Source organism: Nelusetta ayraudi, unplaced genomic scaffold (assembly GCF_046127955.1).
Source record: "Nelusetta ayraudi isolate G7.1 ecotype Tasmania unplaced genomic scaffold, CSIRO-AGI_Nayr_v1 ptg000017l, whole genome shotgun sequence".
NCBI lineage: Eukaryota > Metazoa > Chordata > Actinopteri > Tetraodontiformes > Monacanthidae > Nelusetta > Nelusetta ayraudi.
In genome coordinates this window covers 8,964,481-8,990,155 of record NW_027466067.1, presented here as the reverse complement: position 1 = coordinate 8,990,155, position 25,675 = coordinate 8,964,481, and the positions used below count along the sequence as shown (strand labels likewise).

The window sequence follows — 25,675 nt, the reverse complement described above, 5'->3', positions numbered from 1 at the left end:
GAAAATGAGAAATTGAGACGGGAAAAACAAAACAAAAAAGAAAGGAGACATGAATAAAAGAGGGGGGGAGATCATGCCGTGAAAATTGATGGAATGGTGATTGCCTCTTGCTTGCTAATGGTTGGCCTGCAGGTGCGTCGGTGAACGACACGTGCGGCTAAGTGCTTCCCCGTGCATTTGTTTCCCCTCTTGCTACTACCACTGCCAGTTCGGCTCACCTTTGGAGACAATTACAGTTGTTCCACTCAGCGAACGGCAGACAAATCAATAAGAAATCGATGCAGTGTTAATAGTCTGAAATGGCGGATGTTACACGATTTAAATACAGTATTCTCTCTTCCCTCCTCCACCAAAGGTAATTATATGTAGCTGGCCTGGGCGATTTATGACATAAGGATAGAAGATATATTTCATTATCAATTGCCATTTTAAAAACCATCATCGAAATGCACTGCCTTCAATTTGTAAAAGCTCTTTCTACATAAATACAGCAATTATCAATTTCCTCCTTTTCAAAGCCGAGTATTGTTCTAGTTTTACTGGATTCCAAACGTGTACTGTGGCTTTTTCTTTATGCATTCAGTCAATCATTCTGTTAAGCAGTCAGTGCCTTGCAAGCAGCGAATGTGAAATGGTACTCCAAAATGGTACATCATCATTTTAAATACTGCCTACTTTGGCATTCTGTATATTGGCTATTTGTCAGTGTCGGGTGTGTCAATCTGTCAATAATCTTAAAAAAAAAGGTCTATAAACAAAGCCAAGTATATTTCCCAGTGAGAATTATGACTTTCAATTTAGAATTTTGACTTTCCTTTTGGATTTTCACAGACATTAAGTTGTGCCGCGCAGCGCCACCGTCTTGTCATAAATTCTGTCAGAATCCTGAAATTTAAAAGTAACGATTCTGAGATTCAAGTTGGACTACCTAGTAACATTTTATAATGTTGCTCCTTACGTTAGTTAGTATCATCACCTGGGTAAGTGTATTGGTCACTTATTCCTATCGATTCTCAAGGCTCAAGTGCAGCTACCTGAACTCGTCGGACTTCATTCAGATTAGTTTGAACCCAAGTGGCTCAGGAAAATGGTGAGCATGGAAGAAGCAAAACATTTAATCTAATCTAAAGACTTGGTTGATTGTGAAGAAAATTGTTTAGAGATTTAGCCCCTAATAATATATATTTTTTAACTTTCCATGATGACAAGTAAGAATGGCATTGCTACTTGTGGTACTACTTCTGTCTAATGGTACTTTCTTCATTCTTTATTTAATCTTTATTCTACTGCTTTTTTACAAGAATTTATTTATTTTTACCATAGACCTCTTGTAATGTCTTTGTTCCTGAAGTGTCACTTTTGGCACTAGTTAGTTCATCATCAGTAGTCGAAATGATGTTAATTAAACCAGAGCTTTTATTCCACCTTTATTATAGAAATGGTTTTGGAAAGGATGTGGTCGAAGTCACTGAGCTGTCAAATTAAGTTTTACCTGGTCGAGAACTCAACGCATTTCAATAACCCTTACTCTGGTCTACAGCGCGAGTGCATCTCAATTCACATCGGTCAGGCTGGTGTCCAGATAGGCAATGCCTGCTGGGAACTCTACTGCCTTGAACATGGAATCCAGCAAGATGGGATGGTGCCAGTAACAAAAACATTTGTAGGAGGAGATAATTCTTCTAACACGTTCTTTAGTGAGACTGGAACTGGAAAGCATGTACCAAGAGCTGTTTTTGTGGACTTGGAACCGTCTGTTATAGGTAGACCTCAAACCTTTACAACTATTTTTGCATGACAATCTGTTTCCCTTTTTATTTTTTTGCCGTACTATCAGATGTTCTCATCACCTACGCTTGTTCCTTTCAGACGAGGTGCGTTCAGGGACCTACCGTCACTTATTTCACCCTGAGCAGCTGATCAGTGGCAAGGAGGATGCTGCCAACAACTATGCACGTGGTCACTACACTGTTGGGAAAGAGATAATTGACATGGTGCTTGACAGGATCCGCAAACTGGTGGGCGAAATTTCAGATTTAGCTACAGATCTACAAACAGTCTTTTACCTCCTATCTTAATTGACTCACTGTCATACTTCTTCCAGGCTGACCAGTGTTCTGGACTTCAGGGTTTCCTTGTGTTCCACAGCTTTGGAGGTGGCACCGGCTCTGGTTTCACCTCCCTGCTAATGGAGCGTCTATCTGTTGACTACGGCAAGAAATCCAAGCTGGAATTTGCGATATACCCATCTCCTCAGGTGTCCACCGCTATGGTGGAGCCCTACAACTCGATCCTCACCACCCACACTACCTTAGAACATTCTGACTGTGCCATGATGGTGGATAACGAAGCCATTTATGATGTCTGCCGTAGGAACCTTGACATCGAGCGTCCCTCTTACTCCAATCTCAACAGGTTAATTAGTCAGATTGTTTCCTCTATGACTGCTGCCCTTCGTTTTGACGGTGCTCTTAATGTTGATCTGACAGAGTTCCAGACAAACTTGGTACCTTACCCTCGGATTCACTTTCCCTTGGCTACTTATGCTCCAGTCATCTCTGCTGAGAAGGCTTACCATGAGCAACTCTCTGTGTCAGAAATCACAAGTGCCTGCTTCGAGCCAGCCAACCAGTTGGTGAAATGTGACCCTCGCCATGGCAAGTACATGGCCTGCTGTTTGCTGTACCGTGGTGATGTGGTTCCAAAAGATGTCAATGCTGCTATTGCCACCATCAAGGCCAAACGTACCATCCAGTTTGTTGACTGGTGCCCCACTGGCTTCAAAGTGGGCATCAACTACCAGCCTCCCACTGTGGTTCCTGAAGGAGACCTGGCTAAAGTCCAGAGGGCCGTATGCATGCTGAGCAACACCACAGCTATCGCGGAGGCTTGGGCTCGCCTGGACCACAAATTTGATCTATTGTATGCCAAACGTGCCTTTGTTCACTGGTATGTGGGTGAGGGTATGGAAGAGGGTGAGTTTAGTGAAGCAAGAGAAGACATGGCAGCTTTGGAAAAGGATTACGAGGAGGTCGGAACAGATAGTCTAGGGGATGAAGTGGGAGAAGGAGAGGAGTACTAACAATCATGTATTTTCTTGAATGGTCTATGAGTAATGTTCACTGAATGCACTCAAAAATGGAACCAATGTGATCTACTGTATGTCACCAAATGAAAGTCCTCATTTCAGAAAAGACAAAAAGGAATATCGGCAATATCGGCATATATGACAAACGACATGCCACTGCAGTTTTTGCAGTTCAAAAATGAGTTCATCTACCAGGTAGATGTTAAACTTGACCAATGATTGCAAACTAGGAGACCTTATTTTATATTTTTAATGGTTTACAATGAAAACCCCTAGTAGAGCCAGCAAAATGAAAATACATGTCCTACAGAAATGTAGAAAACGGAACAGCATTGGGAACCCTGTGACTTCTTCCTCGTGAGTTTGGTTTACCGGGCATAGCAAAAAGTATTGGAGCGTCAATCATGTGAACCACACATGACTCAAAACATTGTTGGTTGTGCTACTTCAGTAAAAGTGAACTGAGAAATTATGGCAAATGGGAAAATGTTGAAGTTTTGACCCCACAGTGCCGTCCGGTGTTGTAATTGTTTCCAAAGACCCTTTTGGTACTCAACATATTTCCTCACAAAATCCACATGTCTGTGCGCTTTTAATTGCTGTTCTTATTGACTGTCTTTGAGATGTTTATTGTGTCACAGTAAAATTACTCGGATTGCTTGTCCTACAATTGATTTTATACATCTGCTTTAAAGACTATGTTGCAGCCTGTTGTATCACACATGGCATTTTCTACAGCTGGGTTGAAGTCTTGATGTAGCTGCTGGGAACCGATGGAGTTAAGTGAGTGTTGAGATGGATGGATGGGTAGGTGATAGACAAATGAATGAATGATGGGGAGGTAAATGGATGGGCAGATGGATGTGTTGAGAGTGATTATCTGAAGATGGAGAGGTAGAAGATCGACGGGGTAGATTGTCATCAGATGAGTTGATGAATATATGGACGGAAAGAAAAGTAGATGGCCAGGGGCAGATTAATAGGTGCTTTACTCAGTGGTCCACCTGCACCCTCAGCATTTAGATGGAGAGCAGATACTCATCTGTAATAGGGGTAATGGAGCTCAAAATAAACTCACAAACAACTCTACTTCTGTCTCCCCTCTTCACCCTGCACAACATCACTCCCTCACACACACTCAGTTGGAACATTTCCCATGTGCTCGTGCTCCATTCTCGCGGTTTTCAGAGACACTACACAATTTCTGCTGCGGGAACAAGCCTAAATACTGTACACAGGGAGGCATATTGTGTGAAAATGATCCCATGAATCCCAGGAAATGGGTCTCACCTTTGGGTTTCACTTAAATAAAATAAAATAAAACCATGTTAATGTGATTTTTTATGTTAGTTTTGTCTAGTGTTCTGTGGCACATTGTTGATCATAGTGGCTATTAATGATCACAGTGTAGCAGCCCTGGTGAAAAATAATGATATAATGATATGAAAGTTGCAACATCCATCTTTGTACAATCTGCAGAAATTGAAATTCTTCTTCCACATACTGGGATGTTCCGTTTTAGTTGTGATGGTTCTCAGCTTTGTTATCCATTAACCGACATTATGTTTGACTTGAGAGTGCCTCGAGCGGTTAGCGCCACTCCTTGAGACACTTGTGCCTCATGACAGAGGAAGTAAGCAAAGGTACTGCATCAAGGCATCTTGATACATTCAAATTGCATATGCATGCACAATGCACTTGAACGGAATGGGTTTCTTCCTTTTAGCTGTGAACCACCACATTTTTCCGCAAGCTTTCACTATGCATTGTTCACTTGAAATACTGTTACTCTCCTCCGCTCTTCAGCTCTACTGATCTACGTTTCATTGGCTACTCTGTCCCAGCAGATGGGTTTGACTATACTGTTGTTGGACTGGTGTGTGCTGGCTGGATGCGCTACTCTTGATTTCTCTCTCTTCCTCTGCCATGCGATTGTGTGTGTGTGTGTGTGTGTGTTGACAGGTGGCGGTGTACTGTAGGTGGTAAAGCTTCCAGCAACACAGAATACATTTCCATGTCTGTCACATCTCATTTTACTTAATAGTCATCCTGGTGGCTTCGTTTAAACCCACTTATTGTAATGCGTTTTGGGTACCGGAATGCTTGTTCATTAACCATTTTATGTTAAGCTCTATTGACCATCACTTACCCCCAGGAGGAATTGCGTGGATCGCCACTCCCTACTGGCAGGAAATGCAGGACTTTAGATTAAAAAAAAAAAAAAAAAGAATGTCAGAAAAAGAGACAATTCTGCAGAATAGGAGAGGGGAAACAGAGAACGGAAGATCAATAGAATGGAAGTAGCGATCTCTCTCGTGAAAAAAAGTTTTTGAAAAACTCCCAAGATGCATTTCCACGAACACACACACACAAGCATGTTTGCAAGAGCGTGCACACACAACAGTATTCAGAACAGCAGGTGAGGCATATGTGGAAGATCATTTATAAAGAAGCATCCAAGGGAAACATGTTTAACTTACAAATATGTTGATGCTCAGAAGCATATGAAGGCATACATTAAAGCGGAGCCATCCCAGTTAGTTTGGTGGGCCAGAGCACAATGTAAATGATGTGCTACTCTCAGATTAACCATTTTATTATTTTTCATTGTATTGTTTTCTATGTCAGGAGCAGTGTTCTATTTATATAACTGCACCGATGAACCCCATCTGTCGGATTTTGATAAACTTTTTATTCTTGCATGGGATATTTGAAGTGGTGGCAAATCAAGTTTTTTTTTTTTTTTTTGAAAAGATACATGAAGATGTTGATGGGCAAGGACTGTCTTGTTTAAAGCCTGTATCAGGTAAGTCACTTCTGTCGTTCAATGACAGAATGGTGCCACTTATCAACAGACATCCTCTAGAGAATACACCGGGTATCTTTGGACAGATTTTGAAGGATGTTTTGCCAAATCAAGCCTGAGGGAAGTTGTAGTTTGTTGTTCACACACAATGAATATTGGAACGAGGGGAATCAGGTATTAAGACCTCACAGCCTCACAGTTTTAAGCTGAAGCATCCTCTCAAAATTTTCAGTCCATCTAAATTTTCCATGTGTCCCACTGCTATTCACTTTTCTTGATGTGCAAGGAGGTCAGAGGTCTGAGAGTTTCACAATGTGATGAAAGCGGGTGAAAACAGAGAGTCGTAGCTGCTGCTTATGTGTGGATTTTGTAATGGCATCAGTTCAGTCACATCTGAGGGTCATTTTCATCTTCAGACATTAACATTAAAGACCAATGAAGACTTTAGTATTGACGGTTTTCTTGCATTCCAGATTAAGAGACTGAAATAATTCGCAAATTGAAACATCTGATCAAAAATGACCGCAGACAGGATAAAATGATTTTTCTCCAGGCTATGACTGACTGATATTTGTGATGTGTTACTGTTAGATATTTATTTTATTTTGTTAAATTTTGTGTGTGGAGCGCGTGGCGCTGCACCGCCGCCTCACAGCAAGAAGGTCGTGGGTTCGATTCCGGGGCCCGGGCCTGGGACCTTTCTGTGTGGAGTTTGCATGTTCTCCCTGTGTCTGCGCGGGTTCTCTCCGGGTTCTCCGGCTTCCTCCCACACTCCAAAATCATGCATGTGAGGTCAACTGAACACTCTAAATTGTCCGTAGGTGTGCATGTGAGTGTGAATGGTTGTTTGTCTCTATATGGCCTTGCGATGAACTGGCGACTTGTCCAGGGTGTCACCCTGCCTTCGCCCTAAGACAGCTGGGAGAGGCTCCAGCAGACCCCCGTGACCTTCAATAGGAATAAGCGGGTAAAGAAGATGAAAGAATGAATTGTTAAATTTTCTTCACCCATTGACTGCTTGACAGCCTAAGGTCTTAGGTGACGTCAATAAGGTGTCTGACCCCGGCAACCTCACCAGATTACTTTGCTGCTGCTCATAATTCACAGAACAGATTAACTAGCACTCAATGTAAGAAAAGAAAAAAAAAAAAAAAAAACAAAAAAAAACAGACCAAACCCCCCCCCCAAATAAAAGAGAAGTGGCTTTTTGGAATGCCTCTGTCATATCGTCATGTTCATTTGGAAAAGCAAGAAAATTCAACATTTCCAGAGAGTGGGCACGATAAACACGCTAGGTTAAGATATAATCATCCACACACAATCACATCCACAGTTCTTCGTAGATCAATCATAAAGCGGTGGAACATCAGCAGTGATAGCGTTGTGTCCTTGCCTTCTATGACCTCCTGATCATCCTCAGGATGTTATTTTATTACCTGGATGTCCACCATGAGTCAATCATATCTGAGCAGATATCTTTTCAATTTTATATCCTTAGATGCTGCTCTTTACATTTAAACGCAGTGATACAGTGTTTACATTCTATAAATGTGACTTATTTAACTTAAAACTTAAAAAGAAGATGAAGATGTTCTGATTTGGTATCATCTTTGTTGTTTATGCTTTCTGGCACTATATCCTACACTAATACAACTGGAAAACCTGTTTAATGGAGAAAAGTGGTGTATAGTAGCCCAATTGTCTAAATCCTCTCTGCTGGTCCCAAAACAGTTTAGCTTGCCATTGACTCTTGTTTAGTGGTGTAGATGAATGAAGTCTTCAGAAACAAGACACGTTGGCAATCAATTTAGCAATCTATTCATTTCAACAAAAAACAGAAGCCTATGGAAGAACCGTCCTCCCACAGGCGTTCAAAGAGTTTGAGTTCAGGACCACCGGCAGGCCATTCTACCATCTTCACTCTCAAACTGAAGATCATCTTTGAAAACCCCTGCTCTGTGTTCCTCTGTTGGGCAGCAATCAGCACAGCGTTCTTCTCTTTGACCCTAGAATATCAAATCTAATTTATCAGGATTTATTGTCGGAAAGTACGCTGCAAGCTGGTCACCTGGCTGTCAGCACTAAGGGGGTACCAGATGATCAAAACAACAGTCAGCGGCAACAGCAAAATAAGATGTTTGGTATTGGCAGAGAAGGATTATATGTAATCCCACAAATGTGTGTTTCTTTCAAATGTGGCACAATTTAAAAGGGAAGTAAACAGGCTTTCCGGAGGTGTAAGATCTATTGCCAAGGAACACCGTTGCAACAACTCTGAAACACAAATTTCGTGCTAAGTTTAGCGTGACACCGTTAAACACGCCACACCTTGTTGCAGTTAAAGATCCCTCTCCTCCTGCTCCTCCTCCTCCTCCATGCTTGGCATTTAATGCAGGTGAGGGAACCGTGATTGAACCCAGACTGAAGCTCTGGTTTTGACGGTTTTTATGAGCTAGCTGTACATGGTGTTCACCAGCCAATAGGAACATGGGATCAGTGGAAATTATATATATATAAAAAACAACCCAGGAAAATAGATACAAAAACCTGTAGGATGTAGAAATGAATTCAATTTATTGCCCGATGCATTAAGTCATTATTTCATTACAGTTGCAAGGGCTGTGTGTGTATCTGACACCATCTCATTATTATAACGAAACCAGCTGCACACAGCATAGGATTTGTATCTATCAGACGTGCTATAGTGAAATTAGACAAGGTGTGCTGGAAAGGCCTCGGGAAATGCGCATTGACAGGAAGTAATGAATCAAAAAGAACCCTCAAGATGTTGAAGGGATGAGTGGAAAGACAGAAGGATGAGGAGGCGAGGGAGGGAGAGCAACAGACAACTCAACAAATAACACCCCACAATGCTTCATAACATAACGTTTGTGTATGTTCTTACCCTTTAAGATTTGTTGACATGCTCATTATTTACAGTGTGTGATGTGTGTTTCAGAAGAGATCCTGATCATTTTTGAATGCGGCGTTGGTCTAAAGGACAGATAAACATCTGTAAAACTGTGTTCATTTTTCACCAGTGGGCTTTCCATGAGTTGATTTCCCTCAGGGGCTTTGAATCACCAGTGAGGAGAAGAAGCAGGACTCTCATATAAATACTCTAATAATTGAGTCTGACAAGTAGCCAAGAAAATAAATGCATCTGCCTGGGCCACATTATAAATTTAGACAGTTTACATGCAGAGGGGATCATCAGGACCCTGCCAACGGAAAAAAAAAATAAAAAAAAATAACATAATATTATGAAAAAAAAATCTCAGGCATCAAAAGCCTCCTTTCCAATTTTTTTATTGACGAGAAAATATAATTGCGTTCTCTATGCACGGTATAATAGCAGATAAATTCATTTTCAAGAAAATGAATTAGGGAAGTGTCTTTCCGTGAAAAATGGGTACACAGAATAGAAAAGGCACAACAAAGGCCGTAATAACGCCAGAGACGGAACAATATGAAGGTTGGAAATCATCATCATAGTGGCCGACATTATTGTCTTTCTCTCTCATAATGGCATAATACTGCTAAATTGCCCTGAAAAGTGTTTTGCATTTTTACAAATGTTCACACCTTTTCAATGTAAAAGTTAGGCCACTGTGTTGTTGTTGACGAGTGGCACCAGTTCCTTGGATTACCTTTCGAGTTCCTAAATGAGGGAGAGTGCCTCATTCGTAGCAAAACAACTGCAAAGTACGGCCCCAATTAGTACTTGGCCTCCCGCAATACTGGCAATGTCTGAAGCGGTGTCTCTGCCTTCGGCCACGCTGCCACTGACTCCTGCACACTCAAAGCTCCTTCTACAGGCCCGTGTGACAGATAATGGACTGAATTATTGGGAGATTTGGTTGATGGAGAAGAACATTCATTCATCCATCCATTTTCTATTGTCGCTTCTCCTGCACTCCTGGGGTGCTGGAGCCTATTCCAGCTGTCTTCGGACGAAGGCGGGGCTACAGGGTTACAACCTGAACAAGTCGCCAGTTCAGCAAGGGGCCACATTGAAAAACAACCATTTGCTCTCGCATTCACACCTACAGACTGGAGTTCCCAACTATGCAGAAGAATTTTGCTAATTGAAACCATCCATTATTGGATTATTACTTTATGATTCTGTGGAGGGGCACTGTGGCCTCCCCACGAAAAAGGGGATCTGGGCAGACCAGAAAAAGAAGTTTTATTCTGCTAGCCAAAAAAAAAACATAAACCGGCCGCTATCCCTGCGAGCCTCACACCGAGCTAGCTGGCTCAACCCCCCACACCAGAATGAGCCCCCTTACATAGGGCAGCAGCCTATGGCCAATTGGGCCAACACACTAACAGTGGTGACATCCAAAATACAGAACATTAAAAAAAGAATAAACAATAACACAAGGAAATACGTACTTAAATCAACCCCCCCCCCCCCCCCCAAAAGCACGGCAGGACACAAAAACAAACAGCGTCTCTCCCGCGTGGGCAACGGTGCGGGGGTGTTCGCTCACCTTCTCACAGATTCGTAGGGTACCAACTTTGGGAACTGTGGAACAACAGAAGGTGGTGTTCCAAGCTGTGGAACCAGAGTTAGCTCTCTACTCATCCACTTGTTCTCCCCGCATTAGCTGATGGGTGAAAATCTCCCAAACATACGGCCGACTTAAAAGTGTCAGATTTCGGTTGCCAGTTGCTGATGTTATACTTGGGGAGGCATGGAATATAACCACATTCAACCACAGTTAAAGAAGTTCTAAAGCATACATGTGGCAAGCATAAATCCATCTTTCCTCGGCATTCATAGCATTGACATTTTACATCCTCTAGATGACATCATGACAGCATCAACCAACAGCACTACTCAGCTCATGGCTATAGGAGTTGTAGAAAGAGCAGCGGTCATGGAAACATGCTTATGTGCACCCACTGCTGGAGAGGGTGGTGGGGCAGTGTGTGCAGCGGTGAACAGAAAGAACGTATAACACCATTTGGCTGATTGGTGCATCCATACTCGCAAATATATGTACTACTAGCTCCTTTTATGTCCTTACTTGTGTGTGTGTGTGTGTGTGTGTGTGTGTGTGTGTGTGTGTGTGTGTGTGTGTCTATGTGTGCATGTGGGCTCATTCTTTCCCCCACATGCATGCTGAGACTGGCCTGGGATGAATTCGAGTCAGAGCGGCCAGACCTCTGTCTTGTTCTGGCTAGAATCTTATCAGCGTGTGTGGTTGGTGGTAATCAGAAGATATAATACATCAGGTAGTCGGCTGCTCGGGGGGGGGTTATAGGAGAGAATCACTGGTACTACTGCAGCGCAATCACACTCTGAGCAGCCACTGTGCCCTTGAAATGAGACTGAGGTAGAAAAATTAGAAGTCCAGTTTGCCAATAATGAGTTTAGCCGCCCCTGTCCGTGGTCACTCTAATCTCACTTCTTTTCAATTCCTGCTATTTTTATGGTCAGACTGGATTCTACATTGGGTCATTGTCTACTGTATGGGTGGCGTGTCCAAATATTGGAATAGCTGAATGCTGGTGTATTAGATCCCCAGTCTGTAAAGGGCCATACTGGATACTGGATTATATATTTGATCCATCTTTCAAACTATTTATTGTGCAGTTTTTTTTTCTCAATTTCAGTAAGACAGCTTCTTATCTCTTGTGCATGTAATAGATATTTAAGAGAATTCTACTTTTTTAGGTTGTTGATAGAGGATTCACATTTCATTTGTTTTAAATTGTCTGTATAAAAAGATAAAAGCTGTAGATCACTGGACCTAAATTGTTTCCCCCAGAGATGATTGAGGCATATGAGCCAATTATCACTTTGTAAATGGAGAACAGGAACAACATGGCCACATTGTGCATTGTACATCTTTTTTTTCTCTTCTAAATTCTGTTATTTCCCCAGCCACGGTGGCTCTCTCCATCTCTGCCACAGGCCCACTACCACTCTGCTGCTGCCTGTCACTGCTTCAAGGGTCACCTTCTCGAGCTGGAAGCTGCTAGCGTCAACCAGCGCCACCGCTGCGCTCGCAATCTCCTTCCTTCTCTGTGTTCCTGCCTCCTGTCTCTGCCTTCCTCTAATCTCTGTCACAAGCCTAATCCCGGCTAGTCTTACTTTCATTGGGAGTTTGTGTCTGACATAAAGCTAAACATGCTGTTGGGATTTATTGCGCCTTCTCAGTTCTCAGCTGAGCGCACAACAGGTTGATATAATAATCCCGAATACGGCTGCCCGAAGTCGCTTTCCTCCCTTATCTTTTTATATATTTTATTTACACACTAAGCCTGCAGATGTCTCAATCATTGTCCCCAGCACTCTTTTGCTGTGTATGCACCAAAACACTAAAATATTTGTACAAACCAACGCACTACCATCAAGAAACTGAGATGGTCCACCATCCAGCGTTTGATTAAACTCCCAATATTCCCAGTAATTACGCTTGGGGTTGAATTTCAATTTCTTCCTTAAGAGCTGTGTGATTGAGCAGAGGATCAATACAGCAATTAATCACTGCATGAATTACGTCAGTTGCTGATTGAGATCAGGTTGAAGGTCAAATTGCAGCAGTGGATGAGACTAACCAGGGAACCACTGCCGGACAGGCGATAGCTTCTCGCGACTGTTTTAAATCCATCACCTTGGGTGGGATTTTTCTTGCCTCATTAACCAAAAGATGGACTTAAAATTGCTTTAAAAATTCTACCACCTGTTCGTACACTTTTGACTGATGCAGAAGTGTACGAACAGGTCCTCGAGACATAACATCAGGTGTTGAATTGAAACGTGCGCTGCATCAGCTTCGGAGCAGCACATGCACTGTCTAACACGCCGGTGAGGTGTGCAAATGCGGATTTGGTCATCACAGCACTTGTCGCGCTGGGGCTTGCAAAACTTGCTAAATTCTTGCTCAGTCAGAGCAGAGTACAGAGCACACGTGCCAGGCTATCCTGGCTGACGATAGACTGACATGTTGTCTTATTTTGTTTTTTTTAAGAAATATTTTATGGCAGGGCAAACCTGGTTTTTGTTTTTTGCAGCTGCTGCCGACTAGTAATAGACATAACCATGACACCATACTGGCCCAAGGAATCACTTTACTTGCTATGTACTAAAAAAAAAATAAATTAAAAAAAAAAAAATGTTCAGCTAGCAGTTAAGCTTAAAAAAACAAAAAAAAAACAAACTAATTGTTAGCACTGAGTGTTGGTGGGATATTGGGTGTTATCATTCATTCATCTTCTATACCCGCTTATTCCAATTCAGGGTCACGGGGGTCTGCTTGAGCCTATACCAGCTGTCTTAGGGCGAAGGCAGGGTGACACCCTGGACAAGTCGCCAGTTCATCGCAGGGGTGTTAACATGTTACTTTAAGTTTATTTGTTTATCTTAGAATTTTAGGTGAAAGATTACTTATTAATTTTGATTGTAGTAAGGAATAATATTGTCTCGCTATGGTGGTATGTTTTCTGTGTAGTTTGTCATGACCCCAGGAAGAATAGTATTTACCATTGTTAAGAATGATGTTGTTGTATGCTCCATGCACTTCGCATGCAGAATTTGGTCAAGTGCAAACAAAGTTACTAACACACTTTCACATTTCAATTTGGGGCTGAGAGGTGTCTGGAAACTGAATGTAAATCTCCTCTGCAGTGCAAACACTTTACAGTTATAGTGTGCATCGCGTTTAAAACACTTACTGCGAGGGCAAACGTAACAAATTACCCATAAGATAACTCCCTGTTTTGGGCAGATAAACACATTTTGTTTTTCTCTCACCCTCACCTCAAAGGGACGACTTGATATAAACAGGGCCGCATCCTAACATAACTCTTGGTCCCCTCCAAAAACCCATTGTTTATCGCGCACAAACTCTTCCCTTCGGGCCGTGCCCTTGTGTAAGTTATATGGCTGTTGGCAACTAATTGCAGGAGCCCAGCAGGTTATTGAAGTTTTGCCTCGCAACCTTCGGTCAGCTTGGAAAAGGATGACCTCAGTCACCAACCTAATCAGTAGGCTGAGCACCACTGAGCTAACACAGACAGGGCTGCGAGTCGTTGAAGCAGCATGGTTCCCATTAGTGTCAGCCGCACGGGGAAATATGGGAGTTATTTAGCTCTGTCACAGAGACGCAGAGCCGCTACTGTTGTGCTTAAGAGGCCCCCCCGCTCCGCCGACTGTGCCTGCTTGGGGCGTGAAGCTCTGATAATGACATGGCTCTTAAGTTGCACAACTGTCCTTCCTTTTGTACTCCACATTGTTGCGTTACCAAAGGGGCCAGAATCTGTAATGATTCCCTTTTAACTGATTTCTTCCTGATTGTAATTTTCACAAAAAAAGGCCCAATGTGTAGCATTTAATGGAAGGGAATACATGTGTATGTTTTTAATTAGAGAAGTGATAAAATAATAAACTATTCATTTTTTTTATATGTTTTTATATTTTGATAAGAGTACATCCACTAGTGTCCTAGCTAGCTTCAGCTCTGTCCACGACCTGGCGGTGAGCGAAGAGCGAATCGCCCGTCATGTGAACGCCCCCCCTTCGTCGCGACATGACATCATTTCAGTAGCCCACACGGCTCACACAGAAAGCACAGGATGCCAGTCTCTGTTCTGCATGTAGCGGAGCACCACATGCAGCTTCTTTAAGTTAACATTTGACTCTAAAACTACCAAAGCGAAACTAAAGGCTGTAATTAGTCTGTTGGGGCTGTGCTTAGTTGCAGTAATGACAGCGGTAGGCGGCTATTAAAACTCTGCTTCTGCACAGGGAAAGGACTGACTAGAAGCACTGATTCAGAGGGCACCAAGACAACAGCAGATAACGGACATGCTCAAACATGTGTTTAATTTATTAAATTCAGTCTCATCTAATTTTCTTCTGCTTTTCTGAAAAAAAATGCCCCTTGACAATCGCTGACTGTAGTGCTGACAGAGTGGAAGATGGCACTAGCGTCATAGTTAATGTTGGTCTTCACTTGCTAGCTGAGCTACGCCGATATGTCACATTTTAACTCTTTGCATTCAGGTTGTTGTATGTGTGGCAAAATGAGATCGGTAGAAGACAGAAGAAGAAGAAAGTGAAGGGATTTGGTACAGCAACAGGACTTGCACTGTACGAGCACACTATATCAGTGCTATATTGCTATGTTTGGGTCTACGCATGTATGGATCTGGATTCTATGCAATTAGAATTGGACAAGAAATGTAGAAATAGAATATAACATATCAAATGATTTTGGACATTTGCAGCATGATTAAAAAAAAACTGAGTATAATGTCTTAGGTTACTTAGATTAAGTATTAGTCGATTTATTTGCTATACTTTCCACGCCAGAGTGATTCGAAAAAAATTGATTTAAGTGGGAATAATAAAATCAGGTATGAAACATGAGGAAAAGGTAGGTAATCTTAGCATTCACTGGACTCACTGCACGAGACTGTGTGTCAGTGTGTGTGTGTGAGTGGGCGCACCGAGGCAAGTCCAATTTGTCGTGACATGTCACTGGTTGGACACAGAGAGTTAATGATGCGAGGCCCGGAGTTCTAAGTCATCCTGCCACTGTCGGCGATCCCAGACCTGATTACTGTAATGAAAGGAGATTATTAATCAAATGTCCACACACACACACACACACACCCATATACGCACAGAGTCAAATTGAGTCTCAGCCACACATAACCGCAACAAGCACGTATGACATAAAGGGCAAAATAAGTGACACTCGTGGGCACTAGTGAAGACAAACCTCCTCCGAGGTTCAACAGCTCTTATTTAAGCTTCAGAACAGCTACAATAAGTTGTGACATTCGAGCGTTAACGGCCTTATTGACTCACAATTTTAACAGCCACATAGTGGTCAGGACACTGTAATATGTTCATGAAATACAAAGTCAAAGATCTGACCTTTGCGCATGTGTTGGTGCATATCCGATGTGAATGTGTTTATCACTCAACACCAAACAAAATACAGATTTTCTGCTTTGCCTGAAATGACTCTTGATAGACTGCAATTACTTTTCTTTGTGTCCATATCGTGAGCCATTTTCACAACAGGATGCAGTTATCGCCGTGTGTGCCGCTACTATTTCAGATCTGGTGTAGACCCGACGCAACCTCAGGCCTCTGTCGAACACCTAGAAAAAAATGACAACTGCTCAGTTAGCGTTGTTCCTCCGTGCAGTTGTGATCTGACGTGCCAAGGTGTGGTTGCCGAGGTCAACGCAGGAGTAGAAGGTGCTTCTGCTACCGTGCGGCACAAACGCAACGTCCTGTTAAAAGTTACTATGATCAAACGTTTTCATTTTGTGATGACTTTTTCTTCAAGGAAGGTCAAACCTGGCAAAAAGGAAAAATCTAATCTAAAGTGGATGTTGTGTTTCATTTTGCCACTGAGAGACGGATTAGCCCCTTTTCTAAAGGTGTGCATTCAGGCCTTTTGTGATGCAGCAGAGACATTTGTTCACACACAAGGCTGTGCATTTGTCGATCTGCCCTCTTTTTTTTTTTTTTTTTTTTTGCTGCTCCCGCAGAGCGGGAGAGTTATTTTTCACTGAATTATCTCCTCTTAATGACCAAGGGATTCTAATTAAAGGCATGATTAGGGATCGCTCTTAAGCACCTTATTGGAAATTAAGTACAATCCATTCTGCTTGACAGCAAGTTTCTACAGATACACTTTTGCTGATCACTGCGTGGCCAGCAGGAGGGAAGGTGCTACGGCTTGCTTTTTCTGTGCACGCTGGTAAAAGAGGCCGGCCTTTTGGCCGGCTTGTATCTTGTATGATAATGGCAAGACCCATTGATTCTCCTTTGCACGGGCAAAAAGTGTTCTGTGCTTTTAACAGCCTTTCCTAACTTAGCTTAAAGTCTCTTAATGATAAATTTAATTTTTTGTTTTATTTTCAGTTTTGGATTTTTAGCTTCCTATCTTGTAATTTCCTGTTTCCCCTTTTTTTTTTTTGTCTTTGTTGTTGAATTTACTGTGGTCCGTTGTGTTTTCTCATAATACATACACTGACATACACTGCTTAAAAAAATAGATTAAAAATTCTATCTATAGAATTGTTAGATATCTGTCCTGTTAATGAGCTAGTGGTGTAACAGTAATAAAGAATGCCACATAATTTGATGAAAATGAAAATGATTACTCTATAGAGGGGTCAAATCAAAGACACCACAAAAATGAAAGTGGCAAAATGATGAAGCAGCCATTTTAGTCCATTTTGCCAAAATGTCATTGCAGAAACTCAAAAGGGTACTTGATAGCTTGTGGGGCCTACACATCCATGCCTAACGTGAGGCCATGGTCCTAAAGAAACTAAAGACATTGTCCTGGGGAATATCCTCCCAGATCGGGACCAGGGTATCACTGGAATCCCGGACAGTCTGAGGAACATAACATAATGTCCCAGAGGTGTTCTATTGGGTTTAGGTCAAGTGAAAATGAAGGTCAGTCGATGGTATCAATTCCTTCGTCCTCCAGACACTGCCTGCATACTTTAGCCACATGAGGTCAGGCATTGTCGTGCACCAGGAGGAACCCAGGTCCCACTGCATCACCATGGGTTCTGAAAAGTTCAAGGATTTCATCCTAATCTATAGAGGTCTATGCGTCCTACTGGGGATATGTCTGCCCAGACCATCACTGGCCCCACCAACAAACTGGCCATGCTGAATGATTTTACTTGGTAGCATGACATTCTCCACAGCAACTCCAGACTTTACTATGTCTTGAAGCACAGGGCACCAGTGGCGCACTTAACAATTTTGGTGGTCTATGGCCAAATGCCCATTAAGCTCTAGTGTGCTGGGCAATGAGCACAGGGCATACTACAGGACACTGGGCCCTCAGTCCACCCGTTTGTAGGGCTCTGGTAGTGCTTATCATGTTCCTCATACATAAAGGAGCAGATACTGACTCTATTGAGGGCTCGAGGAACACTAGTACACTACAACCCTGTCCAGCTCACCTGAGCTAAGCACAACTGATTAACAACCTCCTCTGCTTCTTAACTGACCAGATCCATATCCCAGAAGTTTGACGTGTAGGTTGCTATACTAATTATAGTGTTCCTATAGTTTTTTTTTTTTTTTTTAGCAGTGTAGTTGTAACATATTGATTTTAAGTCCTTCATCGATATGATTTAATTACGTATGGGATAGCAGTGCTACAGGAACAGTCAGGATTGTCAAATTATGATTTGCTGATGGGAAAAAATAATTGTTTGTTCTGTTGTTTATTTGTTCATATGTTTTCCTTGTCATATCATATGAGCACCTGTAATTACAAAGTGAATGCCATGTTCTCGCTTTTAATTAGTGACAATTTAATTAAACATGAGAGTATCCTTCTCTATCCAACAAAAAAAGACAAAATATATCTCCTCCATGACCCCTACCCCTAATCCTTGCGCTAAACATTGCACTCCGTTCTGCGGATTATAAAGATTCATGTGCTGCAGTGGCTTCATTTCCCACTATCCTGACAAAGTTTTCTGAAAAGGTCATTTCTATCCTGTTGGAAATGAAAATCCTTTTTGGAGAAGATTCATAACCTTTACTCAAGAAATCCCATGGGCTTGACTCATTGTGCGGCGGAGGGGCTCATGAATCTATATCCCATGCATCGGTTGCCCTTAATCAATGCCTTTGAGTGCTTGTTTTGCCTGAGCACCTGGTCACACCCATTGATCACGACAGCCGGGTCAGAACGGCGAAAGCAATTACCGATCCTGAAACATGCTACTAGCGAGGAGGCGTGCGGATGAGCATATATGTAATTATGTGCATATCTGAGAGGCCGTACTGCCTGCACTGTGGCTGTATGTGCTAATGAGCTCCAGTGGAAGTAAACGGATTTGTAGGGTCTACGGCTGCACTAGCTGAAGTGTGAAGAGTTAGTGTGAAGAGTTTGCGAGTGTGCGACAGGAAGGGTCAAATGTTCCCCGAGGGCTGCGGGCACTCCTGACCCTCCTACAACACCAATTTAACTGTTGGTTAGTGCATGTGCAGGCACAGGGTAAGCTGTCAATGCTCGCCTGTCACAGCGTTGGCGGCTCGTGGATGTGTTCAGGTGACATCTTAACTAAGTCTGCCCCTATCAATTAGAGTGAAGAGGCAGGAAAATGCAGCGCCAGGGGGACGGCAGGAGTGTGGAGCACACAGGAAAGTAACAAGAGGGCAAAGCACCGTGCTGCTGAGAAGGATGTGGGTGTTCTGTGAACTCGGCGATAACAAAGCTGCCCCCCCCCCCCCCCCACCCGAGTGTCGGTGCTGTGAGTGAGAGGACAGGGCGACGCTGCCGCATTCGTATCCAAAGGCTGCTTTAATTGTAGTTACATACAGCCACATATGGCGGCGGAGCAGCACTTTGTTTTTCCCTTTTGAAGTTTACCACTCTGGATATGTTCTGATCGAACAACTTATTGTGATGGAGATTTGAGAGGTAAGTTTGTGGTTTAGATTGTGTCTCGCAGCAAGCACTGACTGACTCAAATATACACTTATGTTGGCCTTAAAATTAATTTGTGGATTCACCAAAAAGAATATTGTCACCGAGCCTCCAGTGATATCTCACCCTGCTCTCGTCTCCAAAGGTTCAGAAGTAATAAAGTCTACTTTAGTATTCGGATTGATCCCTGCGGTCTTCATTTATTCCAAGAAACATTTCATATGTAATCATTGACATCAGTATCGCTGATGAAAGCCTTCATTAAAAGGCCATTACGGTCCAGCAAATGTGGAATCCATAAAGAGCTGTATGATAATAAGATGACTGTCAATGGCTCATTTACACACTTTGTGTCACAGCTGAGCAGGTGAGCATTATTTTTCCTTTCCTTAAAGGAACTAGTCCTATCAGACTTACCCTAACTAGCAGCATTATGACTCCTACAGTAGGAAAACAGCACCACGCCCTCTGTGTATGCCGTTCTCCTGCTTCTTGTTGACTTGACGAACCACTCGTGCAGTTGTGTTAGTACATGTAAAGCTCATCTTCAGGACTGCCGACCCCTCACACTTCCAACACCACGTCAGCAACCAACCGTTGGCAACAAATAGACACTGTTTGATGCCAACCGGGAAGATATTCTGCTAAAGCAGTAGCCTAAATGACAATGCACAGGTTCAGTGCTCGCCACAACAGGGGCTGCTGGGATACCTGCAGGGAGCCACTTTGCTCCGGTGCACGTGCAGAGCAAAACGACAGCGTCTAGTGGTGAAATGAACCCGTACACAGCCCAGAGAGAAAGCACACAAAGCCAAGATGGTTGCAACTTTTGCTTTTAGGATAGATTTACAAAGAGGAAAATATTCAAAAGAAATAAAAAATAAATAAACATGCTGGCATGGCTTCTATTATCAAAGTTGACATTGTAATACATAATGGGCGTTCTATCACAATCAGCCTCAGATATAGATGTAGTGGGTTCGCTGTGTATCAGACAGTGCCTCATTAATCTTAGAAGTGCCGCTCCCACAACAAAAAAGAGAGGAAAGCAAATTGCTGTATTTAATTAATGCACTGCCTCCATTGCTACGCTGCTGCTCAGCATCTTTCAGTGCACTGCGCGAGAGCAGAAACAAGAGGGGCTCGTTCACGCGGCGTCACACGCACACAGATATTACAGCACGGAGAATGAGATGCGAAAAAATGGAAAAGAGGGGGATAAAAAGGAAGGGGATGGGGGAAAAAAAGAGTGAGATGGGGAGAGGGGTCCAAAAAAATGAATGGCCAAGCAGAAGGAGCTGCATCCATGGGCAAACCTGATAATGAATGTCTAAGTTTGGCAAGCATGATGGATGAATGGGGAATGGTGTTTGTCACAAATGCAATCTTCTTTGAATCGCTCTGCTGTTTCCCTGCGGAAGGGCGAGGCCGTCCGGCCGCCCGGCCAACCGGCCGGCCGCAGCGTGCTGAAGCAGCTCCAGCGTCGCCCTAATCGTGTCATTAACATTTAATGATCCAACAATTAACTCAGTGGCCAGAGAACAGATTTGTAAATATGACATTTCTCAAAAGAAACGCGTGTAAATGTTAATCTTGTTTACAGTAGCATATTGGACAATTAAGGCAAAGCTGCGGCACATTCAGGTTGACTGATGTGTCTGAGGTAGCGAAGTGACGGAGAGCTCTCGCGGCGGCGTCAGCGAACGCCCTCGGCTGTAAACGCAGCCCCCTGCTCCCCGCAAAGTTACAGCATTTTGACCTTCGGACCACAGAGGAGATCATCACATCGGTGTCAAGTCAGTCAGCTAGCCTGCTTTGAACTACACAAAGGTGAATGTTCTATTGAAAGTTCTTTGTTAAGGTCTGATGGCATATTATCTATGAAAAGGCCACTTTGTAAACGGATTTCTAAAACACAATGATCCACAAGGATGCCTGGAATTTTTCACCTGATTCTCACAGAATCATTTTTCCTTTGTGTTCCCATTTAGAAAGTCAAAACCCCTTCAAGATAATATAAAATATCATAAAATACAGGAAAAAAAAATACTGCATTGGTATTGCAATTATGAAAACAATACAATATTAAAACACACATGTTGGTGTCTTTCAAATAAAAAAAAAACAAAACTATTAATTAACAGACTAATTCTAGATATTCAATGCCACAAAGTTAAAATCTACCTTGTTAAAGTTCCGCTGATGACTCATTAATATAATTCTAAATACAATATATCGTGATTCCCATCATACCATATCCAAACAGCACAGTTTGGCTCTCGGCACACAGCCTCTCCCCCGTCTGTACAGTGTGAAGGACGAACAGCAGGGTCCATTTCTCAGAAAAGTGGGTGGCCAGCTGCTTGGCCACCCATCAATATCATGCAAGTATGTTGCTGTGACCCGCCATGCGTGTCCCCCCAGCTCAGATCAATAACACGAACAGATTGACCACCCCCACAGACACCCCAACCCCACCTTCGCGCTGAGGGGATTAATGCGTGCCTTTTCAACATCATTATCATATATCGCCGTTTTTAAAAAGGGCAGCGTCAGCGAGACTCTCGGAAATTACTGACATTCAATCGACAAAATGTGCCCTATTGTTTGAACCGGACCCGAGCTGTAAAGTGCAACTCATTACGGAACAATCGCATTGGTTACGACAACGTTTTTTTTTTTTTGTTTAGTTTTTTCTTTTGTTTTGCTCCGTTCTTTTGAAACATTTTCATACTTCCGCAGAAAACAGATAAAGAAAAGGAAAATAAGCAGCCATCGTTCACCCAGAGTAACTTGGAAAACAAGCAAAGAGGGCCACACGTCGCGCGTCTTTGGAGAAAAAGAGGGCGTGCGAGATAATGTGGTGGAGAAAAGAGAGGAAGGAGAGGTGTTCACCTTGAGAGTGCTCATCCATTACAGGAAGGCTGAGGCCCGCTCTGTCACACTGTCACAGTGATGCCACCTCTACGGCGCCCGAAAAGGTCACCCGGCACCTCGCTGCATCGCTTCAGACACAAAAAGCGCACACACTGTATTTGTGCATTTACAAAAACGACAACACTCCCATCTGTCGCCCCGTCGCTGACAAGCCAGTGCCGCCGCTGCTGCCGCCTCTGCCACGCAGATACAAATGAGCGCTGATATGCAAACTGTACCTTAATTATAAATAGGAGGATGTGGCTTAAGCAAAACCTACAGAGAACATTTTGTTCTTTTGTGTCCTTCATAAAAAAAAAAAAAAAAACACTTTAAGAACAAACAAGCAAACAAAAAAAAAACTAAAGATGTTATTTTCTTATTCAAAGTTTGACCTTGTTGATTAAATGTAAAGAATGTACAAGATTATAATGATTTTTTTCTTTTTTTTTCCTTTTGTGCTTTGGCTAGTTTATGGTTTTACAAATGTGATGGCAATTGTGGTGATTATTTTCATTTTTTTTGTTTGGTGGTTTTGTTTTAGTTCCCCTAATTAAGGAGTCATGTCTTTGTCTTTTAACTTTTGCGTATTTGCTTAGTCTGGTAGTAGTAGTTATAACAAACAAATTGAATATTTTATATCAGGATACTTCTGATTTGCAGTTTTTTTGTCCTTGATCCCTTTGTGCGTGTTGTTGAGTTTGCATGTTCTCCCTGTGTCTGTGTGGGTTTTCTCCGGGGTCTCCGGCTTCCTCCCACAGTCCAAAAACATGCATCTGAGGTGAATTAGAAACTCTAAATTGTCTGTAGGTGTACACGTGAGTGTGAATGTTTTTTTTTGTCTCTGTTTGTCTCTGTGTGGCCCTGCGATGAACTGGCGACTTGTCACCCTGCCTTCGCCCTATGACAGGTGGGATGTGCTCTAGCAGACCCCCGTGACCCTGAGCTCAGGAAGAATATTGAAAATAGATGAATGGAAAAGAAAGGGAAATTAAGACTTAATATATTGCTGCATTTATGTTTGGTCAGGATTGTCAGCCAAAACCAAATGTACTGACATTAATTCTTTTTGGTTAGAGTTTTGGCCAGCCTGTATTTTGTGCGCATCCACAGGGATTAATTAAAAAAAAAAATGTTCATTGTCTGAAACGTTAGTGTAATTATACGCTGTGATTTATTTTTTTTAATTGCTTTCAAATGGACAAAAAACAACAACAAAACAAAAGATTTATGCTTTGATTGAAAGGCACTTATATAATGTATTACACACTGATAAAACTGAAACTTTGCAGTTCAGCTCAAACTTGCCTTAGACATATTTTTGTCTCCCGGTGGCTTTTCACACATTTTATGTTAGTTATACAAAGATGGTAAAGCGTCAACGTCTTGTCTCTAAAGTCAAATGACCTACCGACACAAATTATCTACTTGTTATGTTGATTAAATGTGTAGTCACATGGTCTAATGAGACAACAATCAGTTTGCTGATGCACTGCGAGGCTCCAAATACAAATTCCACCGGAAAGACCAAATTTGTATACATCTAGTCAATGTCACAGAAGATCCGACTAATTTAAGCTAAAAACCTTTTCCATAATTAGCTTCTGCTTGCTTGTTTTCCGTCCGTTAGGAAGTGTGGTATGATTTATCTCAATGTACGAGCTGAATCACAGCAGCCAAAATGAAAGAAAACAACTGATGATGCTGCCAGGTAACAATAAACGTCTTGGCGTGCGAGCCTAGTAGCTGCCATGTTGGGGAGGTGGGCCCAAGATGCAGGTGGAACTAGACCCACCAGGAACTCAGAAATACCCATGAGTACACTTTTTTAGAGAAGTTATATTTGTTTCCATTGTGGGACATGCTTGTAATTTCCTCATTTTGAAGGTTTTTCTGGCAACACGGTATTGCAGTGGTCGGCTACTTGGATTGTCTCCTGGCTCCCCAAGAGACTGTCTACACACATGCACATTAGGCTAACATGATAATTGTCTATGAAGGTTCTTGGCCGTCCAGGTCATTGTCGTCTTAAGAGTTAAGTTAAGGCGTCGGCCCGAACAGTTGCCTTATAAAAAATTCTAAATTGTCTGTAGGTGTGAATGTGGACAGTTGCTTGTCTCTCCATGTGGCCTGTGATGACCAGGTCACTTTGCACCAGCACAGCTGGGATCACCTCCAGCAACCCAGATGACCCCCTAGTGTTGGATAATGGTGGTTGGCAAGAAGAATTTTTTTGCCCGTGTGTTTCTGTCCTTTTCCTAAAGTGTCAGGTGCAGTAGATCACGCTAGTGTGTATCACTACCTCTGACAGGATTAGCGCACTGTACCTTTTAAATCCTGTGCTGAGACCATGTTGGGAATAAAGAAAAGATTAACTCGGAAGTTCCGCCTCCTGAGTGATGCATCCTGGTTTTAAAAACTCTATAGTGTCTATAGTCTGACTTTACTGTTGCAAGATTGATGATTATACAGTGATCTTAAAGCCAACATTTCCAGATTTCCTCTAATGTCACCGTCTTTCTTTTGCCTCTGTACAGTTGTGTCCTTAATGACTGACATCATTTTACATTCCCTAATGACCTTTTCATGTTGCTGTGAAAAATTTGCCTGTAATAGCCTTCAAATTAGCAAGGAAAATGTGTGCTTTGCAGTTTTAGTTGAACAGTGTAAATGAAATCAGTTGTTTTGATTACAAAGTGGATGTGGAATGCTTTATATGCTTGATGTGGATATTTGAACAATGAAAGACTTGGTTAAAGACGCAAACTCTGTATTACCCTGATAAATGATCAATTGATTCGACTCCAAGCCTCAAAAGTACTGCCAACTATTAAATGCAAAAACAGCAAATCATCCCTGGAGGCTTCATTTCGATCAACCAGTGGAAGAACGCTTTCCTCTGGCAGCATTTTGCTTACAGTTTGTTTCCCATCGGGCTGTAAATGATCACAAAGAGTGCTGAGACGGGGCCACTGGATGCGGCGGGGCTGAAGAGGGAAGTGCAAAGGCGCCTCTCTGACAGGTGATGAAGGGTATATGAAAGACACTTACTCTGCTTCTTTAGGAACTGGAGAGAACAGGTGGTGTTATGATAGCCGTGCGTCGCTTCAGAGGCTTTTTAGCACAAATGTTCATTTAGGCGGCCAGTTAGCAGTTACCTCAGCATCTGCTTGCTGAGAAGGGGCCTCACAGTGGGAAAATTTAGGCCATCAATAAGCCAGTGATCCTGCAGGCTTTACCAAACCTCGTCTTTTTCCAGCAATGTCGTCTCGTCAGTGAGTTGGCAACCAGTTGCTTTACCAGCGCTGCATTTGAGATGTCTGAAATACATTGTTGGAATTTTAAGAAAACATACTCTTGGACCTAACAGCATATTGTTGTATTACTTTATTTATTTCCCCCAGCGAGGTGTGTAAAGTG

The 25,675-nt window shown here is 42.5% G+C and overlaps 1 protein-coding gene across 1 annotated transcript; it reads left to right on the top strand.

Annotated features, from left to right (window-relative positions):
- The first annotated feature begins 229 nt into the window (after window positions 1–229).
- On the top strand, window positions 230–3,206 carry LOC142887543 (tubulin alpha chain-like). Its single transcript, XM_076025269.1, has 4 exons — window positions 230–1,090; window positions 1,541–1,763; window positions 1,870–2,018; window positions 2,105–3,206. Exons 1-4 carry the CDS (start codon window positions 1,088–1,090, stop codon window positions 3,080–3,082), a joined length of 1,353 nt encoding a protein of 450 aa, XP_075881384.1. The 5' UTR covers window positions 230–1,087; the 3' UTR covers window positions 3,083–3,206.
- The last annotated feature ends 22,469 nt before the right edge of the window (window positions 3,207–25,675 follow it).

What these genes read in the sequence shown, in the direction of transcription:
- LOC142887543 (XM_076025269.1), top strand. An exon ending in CTTGGAACCGTCTGTTATAG is followed by an intron (nt 1,764 to 1,869) that starts GTAGACCTCAAA and finishes TGTTCCTTTCAG; the next exon opens with ACGAGGTGCGTTCAGGGACC. An exon ending in TTGACAGGATCCGCAAACTG is followed by an intron (nt 2,019 to 2,104) that starts GTGGGCGAAATT and finishes TACTTCTTCCAG; the next exon opens with GCTGACCAGTGTTCTGGACT.